The sequence below is a fragment of the Trachurus japonicus genome, chromosome 10, assembly GCF_045865225.1.
Source record: "Trachurus japonicus isolate A0001 chromosome 10, Traja_1.0".
In the NCBI taxonomy this organism is placed as follows: domain Eukaryota; kingdom Metazoa; phylum Chordata; class Actinopteri; order Carangiformes; family Carangidae; genus Trachurus; species Trachurus japonicus.
In genome coordinates this window covers 21,880,835-21,897,092 of record NC_140916.1, presented here as the reverse complement: position 1 = coordinate 21,897,092, position 16,258 = coordinate 21,880,835, and the positions used below count along the sequence as shown (strand labels likewise).

At 39.1% G+C, this 16,258-nt stretch overlaps 2 protein-coding genes across 2 annotated transcripts; one reads left to right on the top strand and one right to left on the bottom strand.

Annotated features, from left to right (window-relative positions):
- Positions 1-12: 12 nt before the first annotated feature.
- uprt (uracil phosphoribosyltransferase (FUR1) homolog (S. cerevisiae)) lies at positions 13-5,734 on the top strand. The gene is made up of 7 exons (XM_085790057.1): positions 13-630; positions 1,591-1,633; positions 1,714-1,783; positions 2,020-2,082; positions 3,183-3,344; positions 4,052-4,150; positions 5,117-5,734. Exons 1-7 carry the CDS (start codon positions 371-373, stop codon positions 5,221-5,223), a joined length of 804 nt encoding a protein of 267 aa, XP_085646183.1. The 5' UTR covers positions 13-370; the 3' UTR covers positions 5,224-5,734.
- Positions 5,735-7,541: 1,807 nt separating this feature from the next.
- On the bottom strand, positions 7,542-12,539 carry zdhhc15b (zDHHC palmitoyltransferase 15b). The gene is made up of 11 exons (XM_085790056.1): positions 12,346-12,539; positions 11,884-11,910; positions 11,668-11,762; positions 11,447-11,567; positions 11,071-11,140; positions 10,773-10,805; positions 10,355-10,475; positions 10,021-10,153; positions 9,695-9,821; positions 9,272-9,390; positions 7,542-7,690 (listed from the first exon to the last, which is right to left on the bottom strand). The coding sequence occupies exons 1-11, from the start codon at positions 12,461-12,463 to the stop codon at positions 7,650-7,652; spliced, it is 1,005 nt and encodes a 334-aa protein (XP_085646182.1). The 5' UTR covers positions 12,464-12,539; the 3' UTR covers positions 7,542-7,649.
- Between the last annotated feature and the right edge of the window lie 3,719 nt (positions 12,540-16,258).

The window sequence follows — 16,258 nt, the reverse complement described above, 5'->3', positions numbered from 1 at the left end:
CTGTCAGTGTGTGTGCCACAGCTAGCAGCGAGCGAGCAGCGGCAGCGGCAGCTTCACGGGCCACCAGAGGACATATCGGCCCTTTAGTTTGATTTTAACACGACGTGACTGAGCCTCTGAAGGTTTGCGAAAGTGGTCCTGGTGGGGGCTGTCCACCCTGTGCCTGCGTGAGCCGGATAACTCAATGTGAAAACAGGGGTCGAGGCTAAAGGAGGAGCACGTTGTCAGGCTGCTCGTCTTTGTCAGGCGGCGGCGGCGGCGGCTGAAGCACTGGTGCTGTACGTAAGTGGGTCGAGAAACTGTATCTGCCCTTAGCACAGTTAATTAGGAAAAAAAAAGAAAAAAAAACCTGCCCGATTTCGTAGTCAGGATGCTGTGCCACGATCAGCACATGAACGGTGTGGGTGGACAGGAGCACCAGATGAAGCAAGTGCGGTTTGCAAACAACAACAGCAACAACAACAGCAGCAGCAGCAGCAGCAGCAGCAGTGTCCCTGTAGTGCTGACCAGCCCTGAGCCAAGTGATGCAACCACCGAGCAGCCAGTCAGCCTGGACAGCCTGGGCCCTCAGCTCAAACTGCTTCCTCTCAACGACCAGATCCGTGAATTACAGACTATAATCAGAGACAAGTGAGTCCCCCACCCCTACATCTCCACATGCAGACCACCACCACGACAGCACGCAGGAGTAAATCTGGTGGCTGTTGTGCTGTTGTGCAACCTTTACATAGTGTTGTTGCGATTTTCAATATGTATTATCTCCAGTTCAGCCTCAAGAAAAAACCCTTATGTGCCCATTAGAGCTAAAAAATAAGTGCAGTGCAGTATTCAGGCTGCTGTGTTTTTGAAGGTGAAATGTGTCACAACAAAGCAGAAATGAAACGTTGTGTTGCTACAGAAGTGTCCCTGCCTGTAAATCATATTCTTCAAGTGTGAGGGGAAATGCTAGATGTAGAAGACCTGACAAAAATCACAGTAAAAAAAAATATAAATATATTGTCAAGTGCAAATTATATGCAAATGTTCATTCCTACTTATATCATGATATAAAAAAGGCAACATTTAAGTTATAAATCCCATATAACTATCACAAATACAGTGTAGAAATTACTCTTTTAGCCCAGGGTCTCATATCTGATCTGGTATTATTAACAACACTCATCTGAGATGAGCCATCAGCACCGATGTAGCTAAATGACTTTACAAAAAAACAGTTTACAGCAGCTAAAAATATGTCCAGGTGAATTCTGGGGAAATTTAGGAAGGACATGAGGAATCTTTCAGTGCTAAGCAATGATTACGTCATAAAGAAACATAGCAAATGGTTGTTTTTACATAATTTTATTCTGTGTGGACATTACTTACATTCAGTGAAGACCAGGAACAAGCTGATGAGATATATGTACATACTAAATAAAAATGGTGTGCTTCATGTTACCTTACCCATTCATGTAAAGTGATGATCCCATTCAGTTACACACAGTGCGGTAAAGATTTAAAACTAAAAGATAAGATCACTGTTTTGGAGCAGTGCTGCGTATCGACCAAAACCATCAACTGATCTAATTGAGTTAATGTTTATCTTTTCAGGACAACAAGCAGAGGAGATTTTGTGTTTTGTGCTGACCGACTGGTAAGATCATGGCTTAAATACAAAGTAAGTGTTTGTGTACATTTTATAAACTATATAATACTTTTTTTGTCCAACAACAGATCAGACTAGTGGTTGAAGAAGGCTTGAACCAGCTCCCCTACTCAGAGTGCACTGTGACCACACCAACGGGTGAGGACACCTCTCTATCTACAAAGTCAGTCGTCTGGTTTAAATCTGATAATCTGAGTTGCTCTGACATGTGCAATCCTCCTGGGCCAAGCACAACAGAGTCAACCATTTACAATCACATAAATAGATCAATTCTTTACAATCTGACCTGCATCGTGGTTTATGACTGAGTGGACCGGTCCATAACTTTGTCTAGAAATGTGTGAATACACCGTCCTTTTTATTTCTTTCCGCAGGGTACAAGTATGAAGGTGTTAAGTTTGAAAGAGGAAACTGTGGAGTCAGCATTATGAGGAGTGGTAAGTTCTTCCACCAGTCAGGACAACAGGTCTTTTTCTTCTCCAAGGACGCAAATTATGAGAGGATTTGTGCCAACTGTGCACTCGTGCTGCACACTCTGTTCTGTGCTCAGTCATCAGGACAGGCTATTGTGTGAACTTGATTATACACTTTTTATCAGCAGCAGTTCTTTTCCCTCAGCGAAATTGATTGATCATATGAGCACTAAATAATATATCAGAAAAATGTTACATGAGTTATGAGTCAGATGCAGTTCTGTACTGTGCCGAGCATGTTCTCTGAAGACTCTGCAGTCAGCGGGACTGACTCGCTCTCTCTCCTTCAGATTTAATTAGGCTGTTATCACAGTCTTATGAAAAAATGTAACATTATTTTATGACAGTAATGCTAGGTCTGGAAATATGAAATGTTGTTGTGTTCGACACACAGTGCAGCTGAAGTACTAAAGGCAACACATCCACAGTTTATATTGGAAGTTGAAATATCTGCACCTTTTAATGTAAGTGACATAAGAGTTTATGCTCTGGATTTAATTTACTGAATAGATTTTTAGCAGTGTGTGTTATTCATTAAATCTGCAGATGTCGGGGCGGCGTTTAGCTCAGTCCTCAGTGCAGGCGGCCCCGGTTCGAGTCCCGCGTCGGACGGCCCTTTCCTGCGTGTCATTCCCCCACTCTCTGCCTCCCCATTTTCTGTCTCTCTCTCGACTGCACTATCAATTAAAGGCAGTAAAAGCCCAAAAAATATACTTAAAAAAAAAAAATCTGCAGATGTTTCCACCTGTGTCTGTTTGTTTACCTGTCAGTAGGGTTACACAAAGTCTTGGTGGAGCGAGGGAGCATGGGCCATGGAAGAACCTAATGCATTTGTGACAGATCAAGATAATATACCAAGAATTTAAAATTTTTTCAGTGAAGGATATATTTTTATCACAACAACCAGTATGCCACAAACCATTAAAAACTGCAACAGTTTTGGTTTAGATATGACCGTCCATGTGCCTCACTACAAAGGGCATCATCGTACACACATTCAGGTGCTAGGTTATTGGAGATGGACAACATTTTGACCCAGTGGGGGTCTTTTTGTCTCCCCACAGGTGAGGCCATGGAGCAGGGTCTCAGGGACTGCTGCCGCTCCATTCGCATCGGTAAGATCCTCATCCAGAGCGACGAGGAGACACAGAAAGCCAAGGTCTACTACGCCAAGTTCCCCCCAGACGTGTACAGAAGAAAAGTGCTGCTCATGTATCCCATCCTCAGTAAGTAACACAGGGCTGAGCACGGTTTATCCCGTTGATGGCTCCAGTTTACCATCTTCAGAAGCTCTTAAATGTCAAGAGATGTCCCCATTTGTGCAAATGTAAAAACAGTTCCATGTATTTATCCGTTTTGAGAAATCTCCCTTGAGTTGACCTTCACACCAAGTCTGCATTTCCACATCATACAGGCCCATTCACACTGTTCTGATAATTATAGCTCTCATGGTGAAAATTATACACTGCCTGGGAGATAGCCACCAAGCTGCTGAATAGCATAATGAGAGCCAACAAAAATAGTATCTTAATAGCTCTGGTTTCTCAGTGCCAAAAAGCAGCATTTTTCTGCTCTGTTTTTGAAAAAATATGATGTTGACTAAGCCGGGTTGAAAGTATGTTTTATTTTGTAATATATATATATATATAATATATGAATTATGGAACATGGGGTGACATTGATGTATGTCAGCAGGGTCAGAAATTAAAGCCTGCCAAATGGCAAAACTCGTGGGCTGATCAATCAGCACAAAGATCAGTACCTTTCTCTAGTGCTATGCAAATAGATCAATTGTAATGCTTTTGATTTGAAAATGTTTTGCATTACCGGTAAATCATATTCAGTAAGCCCATGATGCGCAAAGTTTCCTGTTTTTATTTGTGTACAAGTAGTGAAACATGTGAATTGAACCCTGGATTTTCTGTGTCTGCAGGTACAGGCAACACGGTGATTGAAGCGGTGAGGGTGCTGATAGAGCACGGAGTGCAGCCCAGACACATTATCCTCCTCAGCCTCTTCTCCACGCCTCACGGTATACCACTGCAACTGCAGCTCATTACCAATTTACTTTTGTTTACCCCCAGTCTCCTCTCCACTTCTCTCTCTTTGTTGCATCACTGTCTTTATACAGTGTTCTGCTTGTAGCCATTATGCTGTTGAACTGTGCTGAGGATCATCAGTTTGATCAATCAACAGTGGTTTTAAATTAATAAAAAGATTTAAAATGTATTTGTAAATATCAATTTTTCTGTAAAGAAGGTCTTTTTTAAGGCTTTACATAAAGTATTAGAAATTATGGGGATCATTTTTTTGTGGACCTCAGGAGTTGTCTTCACTTACAGATTTCCATGACACGTAATGTGGATATCTTTGGTTTGCCAGAGAAGGATTTCAAATGTAAGCCCTTGACCTTCCATTGACTGCTGTCACCGAGTGAAAAAAATCCACTTTACCATAATATAGAAATCTGAAGGGCATGCTCGCACAAAATTTTCTAAACCCTTTAATTCTCCTAAGAGGATGAAATCTGTTGATTTTAATAACCCCATTGACTTTCCTGAAGGCAAACAAAATGTTTTAATACTTCCATTTATCTAAAGCCTCCTGGTGGCCACTGCAGTGTTAACATGCTGAGAGGATAATGTTATGTAATGCCAAAGGAATAAGCACACCCTCCATTAGGTGTATTTACACTAACCCTCGAGTAAATATGAAGTTTGAGCTTGTTTTGTAAGACTCAGTTAGGATTCAGTGCAGTTCAGGTGGACAGGAATACAGTATATATGGTCACTGGGTTTAGAAGAAGCCTGTCAATAGAGAAGTTGAAGGAACGGTAAATAGGATTCATCACCTGAGGTTGATTATTTCCATACTGTACCTCACTTCGTGACAACCTGGCCATCAACAATATAATCTTGTCTTCTTCTGGCGGAAGTGAAACATCAGACCACCTATAAAAGTCCACCCCTTACAGGTATACATTTTACTTTTCTTCTAGGAGCCAAATCTATAATCCAGGAGTTTCCAGATATCACCATCTTGACCACAGAGGTTCACCCAGTGGCTCCCACACATTTTGGACAGAGGTACTTCGGCACCGACTAAACAGAGAACAACGTGAGGAACATGATGGGTGATCTGTTTTGAGTCTATTTTGTCGTTTATTTAAATGCATTTCATGTTCTCCTTGTTGTGCCAAAAATACTGTAACATCATCTCCGTAGTTCCTAGAATTATACAAAATGATTTATCTGATTGTAGTAATGCTTTTTTCTGTGAATACTCATGCTATGGAAAGAATGCATACAACCCATGTAAAGAGTTCAACATGGAGCATTTTATTTTGCATGTTACAACAACTGATGGATCAATAAAGAATTTATATTTGTTAACAGACAGAACAGCAAATGAAACTGTGTCAGTATGGTTGTTGGTGGTTTGGAGGCATTTAAAAAAGAGGATGCGCCACAATCACATACTCCAAAGATAGATCATAGGTACTGTATGTGCTCTAGCAATGCTGAACTCCGATTTCCTGTTTGCAAAATGGGTATAATTTGTCATCTTCTCATTTTTATAAATATCCTACTATTTGATAAAAGCACATGGCTTCAATAGGTTAAGTGTCACTTGATGGAGCAAAATAAACAAGACACTGCCTGCAGCAGTTATGAATCAGTAAACTCAATACACAGGAAAAAGCGTAACAATAAATAGACACAAGACGACATGAAACACTCAACATCCACATCTTTTCTAATGTTTTGTACATGCTTTCAAACAACAAATCATACCTAAGATAAAACCAACATTTTAAATCAATGAATGACTCCATATATTTCTTAGACACGAGCAGCATTTCATTTGGCTTACCCAACACGATAGAAAAACAGATCTGATGAAGCAAGTGCCAAGATCGTACAGCAAGTTTGTAAAAGGCCTAATATTTAACTCATAATAGATAAATGGATTAATCCAATGACAGATATGGTTTTCAATTAAGCACACTGGCTAAATACACAAGTCTATAAACCAAACAACCGTGATGAGGAGAATCAGTTTCAATGGTTCACAATTTCAAATACATAAACACAAGTAGTAAAAAAAAAAAATCAGGACATGATATTACAGAAGAGCACTGAACTCTACCAACCAGTGGATTAGGATCAGTTATTACTAGCATATACATATATATATGTATATGCATATATATGTATGTATAAAAGATCAAAAATGAAAAAAAAAACACAGACACAGAAGAATCAACATCCTGTTCTATACATGATTTTTTTTGCTGCCTATGATGAAAGGTATTTTCTTATCACTTCGCATCCACACAGCAGTGTGTTCTTAACAAGATTGTGATAATTAATTTTATAAATAATAATTTTTTGTTTGTTTATCACAGTATGTCTCGTAAGATCATCCCAGACTTTACAGCCACAATCGAGCAGTGCATTTCTTTACTGTAATCAGCACTGTATCCACCAGCATTTAAGTCATGATAAACAGTATATTCAGATTATGATTCCACTTAAAAATGATCAACATTATATTAGTTTGTTGTAACACTCTGATTGACATGTCAACATTAGTTATCAGACGTAATGAGCTATAACCAAAGCTACAAATGTATGCAAGTTTTGACTGTTGTCACCAGTGTGGTCAGACATTGGTAAGGGCATTTTAACTAAAATATTAATGATAAAATACTCTGTTCAAACATATGATAGGTTCTTTCGTAAATAGGTGCCTAAAAAGTTGGCACGATCTACTCACAAGCAGGATGCTGGATACATTCTTAGGAGAAGTGGACTCCCGATACACAGGTATAAATACATTAATAAGGCGCAGGTTAAGTCAGGTATTCTAATATGCTTATGTTCAATGAAAAAAATACAATAAAATAATGTTAATATGCTGCAAGTTCCAGTTCCAGGCAACAGAATAACTACAAGAGAGCTCTGGAGCATCATGGGTGTGAGGTCACATTAGATACCAGACTGCACGGACCAATCTCTAAAGGTGCAACACTGTAAACTCACCCCAACACTGTAAGAGAGGCATATATGAAAAAAAACAAAAGCACAATGCCAGACAGAAGCTTCCCAATTAACAGTAATTTCAAAATCCCACAGAGACCAGTACTTTGAGATGAACAACAAGAAGAAGCAAATATATACCTGTGGTAAATTACAGTTGTCTTTTTGTAGGTGAGGTAATATTTGACTTTTTTTTTTCTTCCAAATCAAAGTTGATACTGTTGTTTGTCCATCCATGAGAGACGACGCTGCTGCTGTTCATCCGATGAGTTCCTCTGTTTTTCAATATGTAAAATGCCAGGGTAAAGGTGGCAATGACAATCCAAATGCAGGTTTTTTAATCCAGTGTTTGGCCCCCTTCGGTCTTTCTTTTTTTCGTAGTGTCTGAGCATCCATATGATGTGGAATGCATTTGCCTCATGGTACACAGTGTGTGCAATATAAATCTCCATCCTCCGTACCACTGTAAATTGTCTTTACATTAAATTATTATTCCTCCATCTCTATTGTAACAGAGGGGTCTTGGTCAACTGCAATGAAAAAAAAGAAAACACATTTAAATGTGTAAATGAATGTTTTTTTGATCTTTTAGTGGTTGAGCTCATGAAGCAGTTACAGTAGCATCGTGTTGTGTGTGACCACCAGGTGGTAGCAGAATATTATGGTTACAGTCCATACTAACATATCATGGGAATTTACTGTAGCACAGAACATTCACAATCACACTCATCAGATGTTTTTTTCTTTTAATTGAAGGTTATAAAATGTCGTCCTTCCAGCTGCTTAAACAAATTACTGGTTTGTTTTGTCGTTTAAAATTAATGCTCTGAGAATGGAACATTAAAATGTTTGGGTCATCAGATGGATCCAGATCATTTACATGTATTAATATATTTCTGAACTGAAAATCATATAAGGTCTTTCTGTTGCAAAAAATGAATACAATTTTTTAGATGTAGGTATTGATTTGATGCCATCTGTATTCATTTTTGTTTAAGACATAAAGGCAGTGGGATCCGTTAAGCTTGAGAGGACAGTTAAAGTGAAGATACGTTTCCCAGCATGCATTTGTCTCTTTCTATCTTGGGATTTTGTTTTGACTGCACAGCATCATCACAAGTAACAGTGCAAAGTAATTTGAGAGGTGAAAATTACCAAATAGAAACAATAATTAACCACATAATAAGCTTTGGGAACACAGCTATGCAGGTCTTGTCTCTGAAGAAGTTGTTAATGGATTTTTTTTTTTTTTAACTGTAAGTTAACAGTTTCTGAAGGAGGCGGTGAGGCCACAAGCAGTGGGGTGGTTGGTGGTTTCTAAATATGGTACATTAGAGGATTTAAATTAAAAAATAAAAAAAGTTATCAGTTAGAGCAAGTGTGCTGTGAGAACAATAACAATGCCTTCCATGTTTTGAGGAGAAGATACTATTCATTGTTGTTACACTGTGTTTAACTTAACCACATTAGGATGAATAGTGATACTTCTAAGATTATATAAATTATAGTTGGACATTGAGCAGCAGATGACACAGTCACAGTGATTTTCTTTCCAAGACCATTTTTATTCCACTAGCATAGCAGGTAATGATTATATCCATTATCAGTTAGTACACTTTCAGCTAATTGGTTGTTTATCATTTGGTATTTTTGTTTGAAAATGCCTAAAAACAATTAACAAAAAAAACAGAAAAGTTGCTTTAAAAAAAAATCCTGAAAACACTTTCTTACTCAGGAAAGGCCTGAAGAAGGTCACAGACCGAAAGCTTGCAGAAATATATTGATATATGCACAGCATTGAGTTGGTTTTGTTTGTCGAGTTACTCATCATCACCATTAAATTCAAGCTTTCTGGTGCCACCAATTTTCTGTATTCCTATGCATTAGGCAATATCTACTGTGATGAAACACTTTAAATGTCACATTTGAGGTCAAACACTCTTCAGACTGCGAAATTATAATCCAGTTCATCAGGTGGGACCTGTCCTGGTCTAATTGATCCTTCTAATTTTTGAACTTCAATAAAAAAAATATTTAAACTCAGAAACTGCAAATCATTTACTAGAGTGACTGTGTGGAAATATAAATATGACAAAATAAGAGGGACTCACCTAAACTTCCTTCCTCAGAGCCATCGTCCGACTCCTCCCACATGTCCTCATTAGCTAATAAAGGGTTGTGGGACTCAGAACTCCGATTCTTCAAGGGGAAGTAGTGGCCGTTCCCTTGGCTGACACATACGTACATTGCACAAAAGAAGATGGAAGGTAGTTAAAGCACCATGACCATTACCTAATCCCATCCACTGATCCAGTTCCTCATTCTACTGTACATTTTAGTCATTGGCCAAAAAAGTATTTTAATTATTATGTTCATCCATCTTGTAATGTGCAATTGGTCTCTGCTTTAAATTGTGTTTTTCCTAGCTTTCTAAACATCAAATGTAAGAATGCATAGCATATAGAAAATGAACAGCAGGAGCAGAATCAGCTAATTAAGCATCTTAGCTTGCTGTTACTTGACAGCAGACTCACCTTGTGAAGACAGGGATGAACCACAGTCTCCGATCCTCTCCAAATACCTGCTGCAGGTTTCTGCGTATGCCAACATTAAAGCCATTTCTGTCTGGTCCATTGACAAAAACTGGAGCTGAGAAGGCCTCTACAAAAGTTAATAAAAGAAACAAGCGTGGGTGAGAATATGTTTCTATGCTTCAACTCTCCTCATCTACTACCTCCAGAACTTACAGTAATAACAAAAAGGAGCTTGAGCAAGTGATCCGCCTGTCATTCAGGCAGCAGTGAAAGCTGCTTAATGAGCAGAATCTAAGAAGTTTTCCAATAAATATGTAAACCCTCACCTAAAGTGGATCTGTTCTTGGCCACCAACCAACAGTGATAGCCAAAGAGGAACATGAGACTGACGAAGAACATGAGCGCCACAAACATAAGGAAGAGGACGTGGAACTTTGCAGGCCTATTTGGCAAGTCCCCCTGGGAGAGAGAAACAGGAGAAGGAGAAACTTGAGAAAAATCATGGGCTTTAAAAAAAAGGCATAATTTATGACAAAGGGTTCAGTTCTCCGTTACTGTGCAGGCAGGTACCCTTGTGCTGACTATGAACAACTCAGACTTATCAAATGACTGTGTTAAATCACATTGGCATGAGTAACAATTTAGACAAAAGACACTCACCACCCAGAATTTGAGGAAATACTGAAAGACTGTTGCTGCAATGAATACACAGTACAGCATGGAGTAGGAGAGGAAAAGCAGAAAGAACTTGTAGTTGGAAAAGCCCACACAGTTGTTCACCCTGAAAGAAAAATAAATCCTAGTGTCAGAACAAAACTAATACACAAAAATATCCTCATGAGGGAGTACAGGCAAGTCAGTCTGTACAAACTCACTGTAAATGGGACATAACTATTAAATATGTAAATATTATTTATTATTGACAGGGTATATTTTGAATATAAGAGGGTTATAATATTATTTTCGATTGTCTTTATATGTGAAAAGGAACACTGCTACACATTAATTTTCCACCGGGGATAAATAAAAAATAAAAGTATTTCTGTTCTTTTACTGATCTGATTCTGATTTAACTTACCAGGGACAGTGATGGTCCATCTTCAGCACACACCTTTAAAAGAACAAAAAAGTCTCTGTTTTTTTCCATATATAATCATTTTGACAGCATGGCCACACACACTAAGACTCTTAACATCCTGTTTTCAATCCAAAACACTGATTGATCATTAGGATATTCTTACTGAGACAGTGAGCCAACAAAAGCAACACCTTCTAATTATCACAAAGGGGCTATTGTGATAATTAGAAGACAAATATCTCCTTGCCTGGGGTAATCTCTCTAGAAGAATGTATTGGGGGAGGAAAGGGCGACTTACGTTTCACAAACCGAGCAGTGGTGACAGCGGTCAGGCTTCAGAACCTGGCAGCGGTCGCAGAACCTGATAGCTGGAGACAAGAGGATGGCCAGTTGAATGAACGACATTTGAGCTGAGCTTACCCTTCACTTACTTCCTGCTGCCTCGAACTTAGCCTTAGCAATCAGCACTAATGAAACAGATACATTGGCTGATTGCTGCGGGCGGGGATGCACACACACAAAGCTAATTGTCTTTCCTGCTTGCTTTCAACACACAGATTGCGTGCGAGATGACAGACTGTAGCTAAACTACCTTGTTACCCCGAGTGGTTTGGAGTATTAAGTGAATAATACCATATGGAAGAAAATACAGATGACTTGACAGGACAGCCTACCTCCAGATTGAGCACGAGTGAAGATGGGCAGTTTCTTTGCAATCTCAACCAGGATTTGTTTCTGAGCATCTGGCCTCTCCTCCATCTCGTATCTCTGCTTGTCTGAGTATGACAGCTGAAACTAGAGCAGCAAACAGGCATCATGTTCAACGGCACATTTCTTTTAGATTACAGAATTATTCCTGGTACACCAAGTAAATACGTTTACACCCCCAAGATACCTTTTTGCATGGTGATGCCGGAGGGGTAAAGATGGACTTCCAGTAGGTCCAGGAGAACATCACGAAGCAAACATGAAATACTAGTATATAAACCACTGAAAGGACAAAGCACCAGTCATGAAAACACACACTTAAACCTCAATGGCATACAAGTTCATCACTGTTAAAAAGGGCAGAGTGCTTGTAGGCTACCAGAAACAGCAATAGGTAACTCACCTTTTTCCAATGTGTTGGTCAGTGTAACTGTAAAAAACCACAACAACAAAACGATATAGCATTAAAACACACAAGTCGGCTGCTGGAGACAAATACACAGTGTTTGTATCAACAAATGTTTGGCATTCAAAAGAGGAACAGCATTTACTGGCTAACACGACTAGCCAGATTGACAGGTTGTGGCTCTGAAAGACAACAGTTACTAGTCAAGTCTTTTCTATTACCAAACAGTTAACACTGACCTCTCTCAATAAGAAATTAAATAACGAGTCACTTCACAAACGCTACATTTCTCGGTAACCAAAGAAAAGCGCACACCCTAATCCACTTCCGCCCGCTTTGCTAGCTCCTGCTCTGTCTAGTATATCGTTATTTTTGTCAACACTGCTGTGCGGCAATCTGCGATGTCCACACTTTGGACGGTCCAAATCACAACACACGACCACAGCTCGTCATACTCACAAAGACATAGCTCAAAGACGTAGGCGTAGTACGACCACAACACCACGGAGGTTATAATAAGCACAGGTATCCAGGAGAAAACCCTCTGACAGCATCTCAAACCTCTGGAGAGAGCCATGTTCCATCTACCCGCTGCCCCGCTCTGCGATCGACTGCCAGGCCTGGGGTTTACCCATCGGTGACATCGGGGAGCGACTCGCTCACCTAACCGTGGAAACCAACAGTGTCCTTATGTTTGGCTGTCTGAAATAGACTAACAACTTATTTCATCACAGTGTAAAAGTCAAACGTTAATTTACCCACAAAATCCTTGACTTCGTATTTGAGCATATCGGTCTATGAGCTCGTTAAGAAAGGCTGATAAAAAAGTTACATTAAACATATTTTAGCAGAGGATCCACAATATGAGATAGGCTATTGTTACAGAAGTGCAATTCATCAAATTAATAATGGTTCAGTTCAATTCAGCAGTATACTTAAATAGAAGTAGATTCATCTTTAATGTTATCAGGAACAACTGTGTTTTTTTTCCTATCAAGGTTTATTTTTTGCAGAAAAAAACAGTCATATAGGCTAATTCACTGAATGATCAACATTATGTAACCTATGAAAATGCCCTCAGGGAGCTATTTTTCAATCCATGTTTGCTTAATTAGCTCTTGGGAGAAAGGTTGTACAGAAACCATATCAAATCCTATCAACCATTTTAATGTGTGACTTTCACCGTCACCAGTGGGTCTAAATTTAGAGGCATTTATATTTAACTCAATTTGTCTTTCCTACAAAATACATTTGATATTGTTATGAACATATGCATTGTTGTTTTTTTAAAAACAAAATGTTTATGATTTTCAAGCAAATATGAATGAAATGTTCATTTCAAATCAATAACGGCAACATAAAACAAAACACAAAAAGTAAAAGGGTATGTAAAAAACATACCTGTTTCCCTACATAGGCTACCTGTTTCCCAAATCCTATAACATTGGTCTGTCTTTGGGGCTATAGTCGGCCCCAGTTCGAATCCTGCATCGGACATCCCTTTACTGCATGTCATTCCTCCTTTATCTGCCTCCCCATTTCCTGTCTCTCTCAAGTATACTATCCAATAAAATATACTTTAAAAAAGTTTTTGTTTGAGTTAGAGATATAGAGTATGTACGATATTCCAATGACACTAAGCAGCACCTTTTGTCAGCCACTAATGTTTTGGTTTGTCTTGGGGGATTAATCCATTGTAATAAGATATTTTTCTTTGCGGCATATGTGAGAACACATTTCAATCTCTTATTATTTGCTGTAACACATGCATAGTTCACATGGAGGCAATTGTGGATACAGTGTGGCTTCTACTTTTGCCTTTTTGTTTCACTGTCCTGTGGACAAGGTGAAGCTGGGATTGAACCACAAACTCTACCAATAAATGATGAAGAACCGATGGACACACGAGTCCTGCAGTCTCTCATTGAGGCATATGCACAACTAAACTGTCACCACCTAATTTTCCATTACTAGAACTTATTTTTTTTATTATAACCCAACAACATGAGCTAATACATGGTCAGTATTGATAACTAAACATGAAATAGGTGACCCACATATTGTTTTGTACCAAACAAGATACTTTACAGTGTAAAAACAAATGTATGGCTTCTCTCTGAAGGACAAAACAGCCAACAGCCAACAGTATTTCTAAATCCCCATTGTCTCTGGCATGTAGTATTGTAGTTTCTTGCTATTTATTCTCTGGCACATATACATACATGATGTGCTCAGAGTATAGTGGACAGAAGACAGGTGACAGTAAATGAGAGCAACATGGGTCGCCAATTAGCTCTGAACCAGGGATTGATTTAACTTTAATGCAGTACTTTTTCAATTAAGTGCTCTTGTTTACTCCTGTGTGCTTGATTTATAGGTTACACAACCAGCTGGATTTCTCTCTGCAAAATCTCTGCAGGTCTCACGCAAACAAAGAAGAAATCACCTAATTGTTTTGACCTCCCAAGAGCTAAATTGGATCGGAATTCTTTGAAAGTGAGTCTCGAATGCTCCTGCGGTTAATTAGCTTTTTTCAACATAAAGATTCAAGTTCACCCTCCTGCTCCGTGGTGGATTACATCATATTGGGTTGTTTTGTATTTAAGCTTAATGCGATAATTTTGCACCGACTTTGATCGCAGCCGTCCCCAGTTTACACAGCAAGCTGGCAAAACTTTCAGATTTGAGTGGATTCATTTAAACTTTATTAATGACACAATGGGGTCATTATAGTACATGCATTTCGGCAACAAACTAATTTGATACATGAGAGGAAAGTGTAATGAATGAAGGGAAAAAATGATTGCTACACTGTGAAAAATCCAGTACTTGGATATGTTTTGTACAGTACATCCAGTGAATAATCTGTATTCCAGTACAGATGTGTAAAACAGCATCTGTAGTGTTATTGCCAACGAAATGTGGTTATATGAGCCCATTATGAAAAAGAGATGCTTGACATCATTGTATTGGATATAAATGTAGAAATATGTGCAGCACAATATGAAAAAATGTTCTTCTCATGAAGCAGAGTCATATCCTGCAGGCTTTGTCCCAGCAGCGTCAGTTGTTGTTTCAGCTTTCCCAGGTTGCCTCATAATCATATCAGTCCACTTGGTGAGAAAGTAAAGCTGAGATTGATATTTGCACATTGGTTTCCTGTCACGCCTTTGAGGTCTGAGGTGGAACCTGTAGGTGCTTCATGCATCAGCTCATCACAGAGGGGGTTAAAGGATTGTGTGTTACTGTCTCCAGGGTGTCAGGTTCAGCCCTATGACAGGCTGACTATTCAATAGGCTGCTCATCTCATCGCCTCTCTTCCCTGTCTTCTTGCTGCGTCGTCTGAACAACAAAGTTAATGACGCTCATGGAACAACTGATGACAATGTGCTGCTGCGTACCGAAAAGCCTGAGACTCACCAGGAACAACAGTTCACTGTGCTTTCTTCTGCTTAGTAGCCCATGTGTTGACATTTCATTTGATGTATGGGAGTGTGGTGTCTCCAGTCAATCAGCTCTCTCACTCTACTGACCGCTGAGGCTGAGCTGAGGATGATTCTCCTTTCTCTAGTGCTCATGCCTTTATTAGTGACTCACAATTGTCTTTAGTATAAGTAGAAGTATATCACCATTGTTCTGGATCTTGTCTCACTGATGATTTTAGGAGAGCTCTCATCCCTATCCTCTCATCTCAAGCCACACCAGGGCTGTTGTATAGGGGAGAAAGGTGATGATAATTCTAGGGGCCCAGCGCCCAGTGGGGCCCACAAAAAAAAACAGTAGTCTAATCTTTGTATGACTGTATTATTCTGCATAAGTTGAGTTGAGTTGAGATTACTTTATTTATCCCATAGGGCAATTCTGTTTCTACAGCTGACCACCACACCACAATCACATACACAAGCATACATACACTTGAGGAAAGTGCAAGGACAGTGCAAAATTGAGATCAGGTAAGATAAAGTACAAAAATATAATAAATACATAAGTAGGGCAATTTATGTAAAAACACATTGTCAACAACTGTACTAAAAACTACAGCTTCAAGCCAGCTGAGCATTCAACAAACTAATGGCAGAAGGCACAAAAGACCTAGAATAAGACCCTGACTAATACTCATAGAAATGCTGCATTAGCATCAAAACAAAGTAGGCTAAATAAAAAATGATAATAAGAAAAAAAGTGGAAAAGTCAGGGGCCCACTTTAGTATTCTTTCAGGGGCCCCAGAATTCCTAGCAACGGCCCTGCTCAATACCACCACACCAACAATAATTCTAAATTCTTATTATCACATGACATATTTGATTATATAATGTGGATCATATAGTGACAAACCCAGAATTAAAACATTTTCAGAACATTTTCAACACT